The sequence below is a fragment of the Salmo trutta genome, chromosome 7 (genome assembly GCF_901001165.1).
Source record: "Salmo trutta chromosome 7, fSalTru1.1, whole genome shotgun sequence".
NCBI lineage: Eukaryota > Metazoa > Chordata > Actinopteri > Salmoniformes > Salmonidae > Salmo > Salmo trutta.
In genome coordinates, this window is record NC_042963.1 from 6,569,338 (window position 1) to 6,577,808 (window position 8,471).

The window sequence follows — 8,471 nt, forward strand, 5'->3', positions numbered from 1 at the left end:
CGGCGCCCCTTCATTTTGAAGTCACACAACGACTTTAGGGTGTCAGTTTCAGACTGAATGTAGCGATCGCTAGAGCAGCGGGAAGAAATTCAGGGTGAGTCGTCAGGCAAGGCAACAACTGACCAGCGTCACAGAGGTTTAGTCAGAACAGCGTTAGCACTGAGGTTAAGGTCTCTGCTGTATAAGACATTTTCTTCAGCTGTTTCCAACTTTGGTCATGCTCCAGTCCGTCCAGCTCCCTGTGTGCGTGTCAGTCCCAGACAGGATGTGTGTCCTCTGTGTAGGAGTGGGAGAGATGGTCCCCATGTTGCGTGTGTCAGCGCCCTCACTGACCCCCTCTCAGCCTGCAGCCTCAATAATGCCTCCCTCCCGCATTCATTGTAGGGAAGGCAGTGGAGAAAAGAGGGGCCCCAGGGAGAAAGGAGATTAGAGGACAAAGTGGGCAGAGTGTCTGGGTCCCTCCCCACCTCCTCCACATTAAACTGGATTCATCCAACACGCCCTCAGAAGCTTGATTTAATTTGTTCCTCCCTTTTTAATATGCTCATAAATTGAGTCTGCTGCAGCTGAGCTCTTATTGCTGATTGTATATTTATGTGTGTCTGTATGTGTGCAAGTATGAACATGTGTGTGTGTGTATGTGTGTATATATCTGATGTGTGTATGTAAATTGTTCTTTATTGTGGGGTGTGTGTTTTATCTCTCTGTGCATTGTGTCCCCCCCCCTCCAGGTGTATGACACGCCCCCAATGGCGGTGAAAGGCCCCCCCAGTGGTCAAGACATCTATGACACACCCCCCAGTGTGGACAAGAGCCAACTGCTCTCTCAGCAAACGGTGAGGCTGTAGTTACTGCACCACTAACACATCCTCTCTGTCTGTTGTTGTAGTAGAGGAGGGACACAGGGGGATACTCATCAATCCCAGTGGGCTTTAACATCTGTACTTGATAGGGGTGTCTTAAAGTAACCACCCCTTCTCCTTATCAGAATGTGTGTTTGATGTCATTATGATGTCCTATGGCAGTGAGGGTAAGTACAGTGTGTGTGTTTGACGTTGCCTCTGTCTACCTCCCAGGTGTACGACTTCCCCCCCTCCGTCAGTAAGGATGTTCCAGACGCTCCTATCAGGGAGGAGACCTATGACGTGCCCCCCCACTTTGCCAAGCTGAAGAGTCTGGAGAGCCAGAACCAGGGCTATCTGATCCCTGGGGGGCCTGAGCCCCCCATCCCTGAAGATGTGTACAATATCCCTCCCCCTCCCCTCACCGGAAAGCACCACCCAGACGCCCACCTGGGTCAGGAGATTTACGACATCCCCGCCAGTCTGAGGAAGGGTGGACCCCATGACCCCCAGGATGTGTACGATTTCCCCCGCGAGCGGCCTGCAGGCGAGGACTCCATCTATGACATCCCCCCTCAGGTGGTGAGAGATGCGGGCGCCACAGAGGAGCTGACGGTCAGCTTCAAACGCCTGTCTGCCTCCAGCACGGGCAGCACCCGCAGCAACCTGTCCACCTCCTCTCTGGACATGGTGCCAGTCAGGGAGTCGGCGGTGCCCGGCCAGGCCGGCCCGGGGAAGCTGTTGATCCTGGATCTAGATCAGGCCATGGAGCGCCTCTCCCGCCTGCAGCAGGGGGTGGAGGGCTCCGTCTCCCTCCTCATGTCCTTCATTAGTGGGAACTGGCGCAGCCCCACCCAGATGGAGGCCAACCTGCCAGCCATCAGGCAGGCGGTAGACAGGATGAGGGTGGCTGTCAGGGACCTGCTTGAGTTTGCCAGGGGGGCTGTGGCCAATTCTGCCCAGGCCACTGACCGCACATTACAGGCCAAGCTAGGCAAGCAGGTGCAGAAGATGGAGGAGGCCTTCCAGGGCCTTGTCAAGTCCAGCCAGGCTCTGGATGCTGTGGCCTGGGCCCCTTCTGCCCTGATGACGCCCTCAGCAGGCAGCAGTGGGGATGACCTGGACCGGCTGGTCATGTGTGCCCGGGGTGTGCCTGACGACACCAAACAGCTGGCCTCCTTTCTCCATGGCAACGCCTCACTGCTCTTCAAAAGGACAAACAAGCAGCAGCAGCTCCCTCTGCCCCCCGTCCCCCACACTGCTGACCTCATGGGTCAGATGACCAACAACAACATCTCAGCCTATCAGATGGGAGACGGGAGAGCCAACATCCAATCCCGTCCCCTGCCGTCCCCGCCCAAGCTCACAGCCGAGGAGGAGACCCGTGACCGGCCTTACGAGACCACCGAGGAGGGCTGGATGGAGGACTATGACTATGTGCATTTACAGGTAAAACCTCCTCTTATGAAACCACAGCACAGATCATCACACATTTATGTCCTAATTTATCAGTAGAGAATTAGTTTGGTGTACTGTATATTGGTACTCTGAATCAACAGCACCAGTACTTCCTCATAACGGTACGGTGGTTCGGAACAATCAGCAGCACTCTACATTAGCCCATGGATTATGTTAAGCATGTCGAGCCATGGTGTCTGTCTGTGTTCAATGATACGCCGGTGTGTGAGATGAGAGAGAGGATAGACTCCAGGTGTATCTCCATTTCCACACCACAGCCAGCAGATCAATGCCCCATACAAGGCTTCCCCATGTGGGCGACACATACTCCCATGGTGCACTGCTTCAGGTGTCATCATCAATCATCATTACTACATGTGCAGGCGTGTTTCTCTACATACCATCATACATCATCACTTTCTCTGTCCATTGCTGCTGTTGTTATCTCACGTGCAGCAGTATTGTGGTTGCGAAAGAGGAACAGATGATGGTAAGACGATATGATATCATTGTGGGTGGCAGGTAGCCTTGCGGTAAGAGTGTTGAGCCTGTGACCAAAATGTTGCTAGTTCGAAGCCGACAAGGTGAAACATCTGTCGATGTTCCCTTGAGCAAGGCACTTAACCCTAATTCTCCAGGGTTGCAGTTGATAATGGCAGAGCCTGGCCGTGACCCCACTCTCTGAGTTGGGATATGCAAAAAAACACATTTCCAATTCACTCATACATATTAATACACACTTGTTCATGTGTGAAATAGGAAAAATATAAGCACCCACCAAATTATTATTATCTAAAAGACATTTATATATTCACTGTTTCAGTGCTTTATGTGTGTGTAGCACACTAACATACAAACCCTGAATGGATGTGTCACCTACCCTCAGGGTCGTGGCAGAGCTGCTGTGTGGTCTGGTCTGATATGAGCTCATACTGCCCTCTGCTGATTAGGAGAATTATCACACGTCGAGTCAGACGGATCATTTTATATGGGCGATCCTTCCTTCAGCCAGTAGAATTCAAATTCCATCCCAGCATTGTCTGAGCGTGTTTGTGTCTGTGTGCTTGGAACAGTAAGTAAGTTTACTCTTCTTTCCGTCCTTTGGTTTCCAGGGTAAGGAGGAGTTTGAGAAGAATCAGAGGCAATTATTAGAGAAAGGGACAAGACACAACAAAACCACACTGGAACAGCAGCAGGTGAGGACCTGTGGGTCTGTCAGTGAGCGAGTGGATGTGTAAAAGGCTGTGTTTAGACAGGCAGCCCAATTCTGATATATGTTTTACTAATTGGTCTTTTGACCAATCATATAAGGGCCCGGTTTCCCAAAAGCATCTTAAGGTTAAGTTCATCTTAGAACAATAGGATCCAATGGTTCTAACGATGATCTAACGGTTCTAACGATGAACCTAGCCTTAAGATGCTTTTGGGAAACCGGGCCCATATATGATTGGTCAAAAGACCAATTAGTAAAACAAATATCAGAATTGGGCTGCCTGTCTAAACGCAGCCTTTGTCAGTAATAAGGGAGTGTTTGGAAGGACATTATATGTGACTGTAGTGTTACATTGGTGTCTCAGAGGCTGTGGTTTCAGTCAGTTCATATGGGATGTTTACAGATCAGGCAGATATTTATTTACTCTCTGTGTTCCCATCTACTGCAGCTGAAACAGTTTGAGCGACTGGAGCAGGAAGTCAGCCGGCCAATCAACAACGATATCTCAGGCTGGACTCCGCCTCCCCACTACCCAACGGCCCAGCGGAGCAAGCTGAGCATGGGCGACCGGCAGCTGCTGCTCTTCTACTCGGAGCAGTGTGAGTCCAACGTCACCACCCTCACCAACGCCATCGACGCCTTCTACTCCTCCATCAACAACAACCAGCCACCCAAGATCTTTGTGGCTCACAGCAAGTTTGTCATCCTCAGCGCACACAAGCTGGTGTTCATCGGGGACACGCTCTCGCGACAGGCCAAGTCCCCAGAGGTGCGGGCGCATGTGGCCCAGCACAGTAACACGCTGTGTGACAAACTCAAGGACATCGTGGTGAGCACCAAGACTGCAGCGCTGCAGTACCCGTCCCCCGGTGCAGCGCGAGACATGACGGAGAGGGTGCGGGAGCTGGCCGGCTGCACACAGCAGTTCCGCATGGCTCTGGGCCAGCTGGTGGCCATGTGAACCTCCTGTCCTGAGACACTGATATGGGGAGTCCACACTGGGACACACATCACCCACCCACCCAGTGGGCCACTGTCACAGACACATGGGCCCTTCATCCTCCTCTTGTGCTTTTCATTTCAAAAAAGGACAATTATCTGACAGGGCTGGGCCATTGGTTGTAAATTAATCATTGTAAATATTTAAGTTACTATTAGCCAGAAAAAAAGTCAAAGAAAATGAACTTCCACTACATATATATATATATGTTTTTGAGACCTTATGGAAAACATGATGTAGTTTTTAGACAATGGCCATTATTATTATTCCTATACTGTAATTATTGCTCTGCTTATTATAATTGTTATCATTATTGTTATAATGCGTTGATTAAGGATGTTTACATTTCAAACACAATGTATGTAGTACTTAATGCTGTTTTTCATCCCAGATGATCAAATATGGTGGATTTTGTAAAAGTAATGTACTTGTCAGGTGAGCTGTAGGATATGTTGACAGAAAATGAATAGCTTTCCTTGGAGCTGTCAAAGGAGGCTGGGGATCGTGTTGTGAGTGTAAGGCATTCTGGGTAGGGGCTGGGAGGGAGAGGTTTCCTTGACAGTTAATAACATTCTCAGATATACTGCTGTCATGGGACAGGATTCATTTGAGTAGTTCTACATGCTAATTAAAATGCCCCAATTAGAAGACTGTCTTATAATACCATCTCTTCCTTTGAGATAGAAGTAAGAATGAAAAGAACAAACCTGATTTGGAGGTAAAAAATCTGAGGTTAAAGGAAATATGAATTGATGTATTTTTTTCAGCATTACAACTTCCCTTGTTCTTCAAAAGCACAAAGCTTTATCCGTCTGTCTGCTGCTCCTAGAGTGCTTGTTGTATCCACCACACTCTCCCAGACTCTCTCATAGTCCTGCATGCTCTCTGTGATCTAAAAAGGGTTGGTTTGGACTCCTCTGTGGCTCCACTGTTCTAGAAGTCACTCACCTCATACAGGAAAAACTCTGCTTTCCCTCCCCCTAGCACTTCCTGGACAGCACACTGCACCCTGCAGGCCAGGGAAACCCGCTAAGGGGGTAAAGGTGTGAGAAGTGCATTTGTTTCATTAGCATACACTCAACACCCTTCTAAATTGATGAGCAAATTAGGGAGTGGTTGTTTGTGAGCTACATCTCTGCATTTTACCAAATGTATGTGTACACACACACACACAATATTGATGGTAATGTCTGTTTGCATAACAGTAACCATTCTTGATACTTCAAAAAACTTTGGAGCAGCTGTATCATATCCCTACTTCCAATAGCTGTACCAGAGGGATGTGAGTTAGCTTGGCCAGCGGGTGTGTTTTACTAGTTCTGGAGTCCTGGAGATACATCTCCACATGAAGCAGAGGAATCTGCTAACACTCCAGTTTCCATTGTCCAGTTTTCTAAAACCTGATTGGCTGTATTCTAAGTATCAGATTACATATTGTACTATAAAGCACTGCAACATGTTGTTGTGGATATAGTTGAAACCCCTATCAAGTAAAAATAATACATTGAAAACAAAGCAGACTGGTATTTGTGGTGATGTTATTATGGTCTCAAATCTGTGTTTTAAGATTTGAAATATATATGTTAAGGACATTGCATTACTGGAAAATATATGTTTAATATATTTTCATTAAAAAATAAACGTCAAACCTACTCTCTCTTTAAGAAGCTATGTGCTGTGAGTGAAATTGCATATACTAGAAATGGTTATAGTTAATTGGAAGATAATTGTACCCAAGTAACTTCAGCACTAACACCAACTCCTGAGAGATATCTGATCTCCTTGTCAAGTGTGTCTCTCCCTCCCTGGGGCTCTGTATGCTGGACCGCCATGATTATATATATATATATATATATATATATATATATATATATATATATATATATATATATAGTACCAGTAAAAAGGTTTGGACATTCCAGGGTTTTTCTTTATTTGTACTATTTTCTACATTGTAGAATAATAGTGAAGACATCTAAATTATGAAATAACACATGGAATCATGTAGTAACCAAAAAAGTGTTAAAAGTGTTAAACAACAAAATATTTTATATTTGAGATTCTGCAAAGTAGCCACCCTTTGCCTTGATGAGAGCTTTGCACACTCTTGGCAAAGTTCATTAGTTACGAGCTTCAGAAATTGCAGCCCAAATAAATGCTTCACAGAGTTCAAGTAACAGACACATCTCAACATCAACTGTTCAGAGCAGACTGCGTGAATCAGGCCTTTATGGTCGAATTGCTGAAAAGAAACCACTACTGAAGGACACCAATAAGAAGAAGAGACTTGCTTGGGCCAAGAAACACAAGCAATGGACATTAGACCGGTGGAAATCTGTCCTTTGGTCTGATGAGTCCAAATTTGAGATTTTTGATTCCAACCACCGTGTCTTTGTGAGACGCAGAGTAGGTGAATGGATGATCTCCGCATGTGTGGCCCCCCTACCTCTGAGGAAGCCCAGTCAAAACTGTTCGCTGCTCTGGCACCCCAATGGTGGAACAAGCTCCCTCACGACGCCAGGACAGCGGAGTCAATCACCACCTTCCGGAGACACCTGAAACCCCACCTCTTTAAGGAATACCTAGGATAGGATAAAGTAATCCTTCTAACCCCCCCCCCCCCCCCCACCCTCCCCCCCAAAAAGATATAGATGTACTATTGTAAAGTGGTTGTTCCACTGGATATCATAAGGTGAATGCACCAATTTGTAAGTCGCTCTGGATAAGAGCGTCTGCTAAATGACTTAAATGTAAATGGTTCCCACCGTGAAGCATGGAGGAGGAGGTGTGATAGTGTGGGGTGCTTTGCTGGTGACACTGTCTGCAGCGATATGCCATCCCATCTGGTTTGCGCTTAGTGGAACTATCATTTGTTTTTCAACAGGACAATGACCCAACACACCTCCAGGCTGCGTAAGGAGTATTTGACCAAGAAGAAGAGTGATGGAGTGCTGCATCAGATGACCTGGCCTCCACAATCACCCTACCTCAACCCAATTAAGATGGTTTGCGATGAATTGGACTGCAAAGTGAAGGAAAAGCAGCCAACAAGTGCTGAGCAAATGTGGGAATTTCTTCAAGACTGTTGGAAAATCATTCCAGGTGAAGCTGGTTGAGAGAATGCCAAGAGTGTGCAAAGCTGTCATTACATTTTACATTACATTTTTTACATTTTAATCATTTAGCAGATGCTCTTATCCAGAGAGACTTACATTAGTGAGTGCATACATTTCATTTTCATTTCATGCATTTTTCTTTTCTTTTTTTTGTACTGGCTCCCCGTGGGAATTCGAACCCACAACCCTGGTATTGCACACATCATGCTTCCCTGTGGCTCAGTTGGTAGAGCATGGTGTTTGCAATGCCAGCATGGTGTGTGCAACGCCAGGGTTGTGTGTTTGATTCCCATAGGGGACCAGTACAAAAAAATAAAAAAATGCATGAAATGTATGCATTCACTACTGTAAGTTGCTCTGGATAAGAGCGTGTGGTAAATGACTAAAATGTAATGCTGGTGTTGCAAACACCATGCTCTACCAACTGAGCCACAGGGAAGCCAACTGAATCAAGGAAAAGGTTGGTTACTTTGAAGAATCTAAACTATAGAATATATTTTGATTTGTTTAACACTTTTTTTTGGTTACTACATGATTCCATATGTGTTATTTCATATTTTTGATGTTTTCACTATTATTCGACAATGTAGAAAATAGTCAAATAAAGAAAAACAATTGAATGAGTAGGTGTGTCCAAACTTTTGACTGGTACTGTACAGTCGTGGCCAAAAGTTTTGAGAATGACACAAATATTAATTTTCACAGTCTGCTTCCTCAGTTTGTATGATGGCAATTTGCATATACTCCAGAATGTTATGAAGAGTGATCAGATGAATTGCAACTAATTGCAAAGTCCCTCTTTGCCATGCAAATGAACTGAATCTCAAAAAAACATAATGTCA

The 8,471-nt window shown here is 46.1% G+C and overlaps 1 protein-coding gene across 3 annotated transcripts in view; it reads left to right on the forward strand.

The window, feature by feature from the left end:
- LOC115196808 (breast cancer anti-estrogen resistance protein 1) overlaps window positions 1–6,176 on the forward strand; it is a 119,648-nt gene extending 113,472 nt beyond the window's left edge. For 2 of the 3 annotated variants that reach the window (XM_029757729.1, XM_029757728.1), the window contains exons 4-7: window positions 732–836; window positions 1,077–2,291; window positions 3,413–3,496; window positions 3,959–6,176. In XM_029757729.1, coding sequence (XP_029613589.1) covers window positions 732–836; window positions 1,077–2,291; window positions 3,413–3,496; window positions 3,959–4,474 — 1,920 coding nt within the window. In that variant the 3' untranslated portion in view covers window positions 4,475–6,176. The remainder of the gene's footprint in view (window positions 1–731; window positions 837–1,076; window positions 2,292–3,412; window positions 3,497–3,958) is intronic. The other variant, XM_029757730.1, reaches the window with a different exon arrangement.
- Window positions 6,177–8,471: the final 2,295 nt, after the last annotated feature.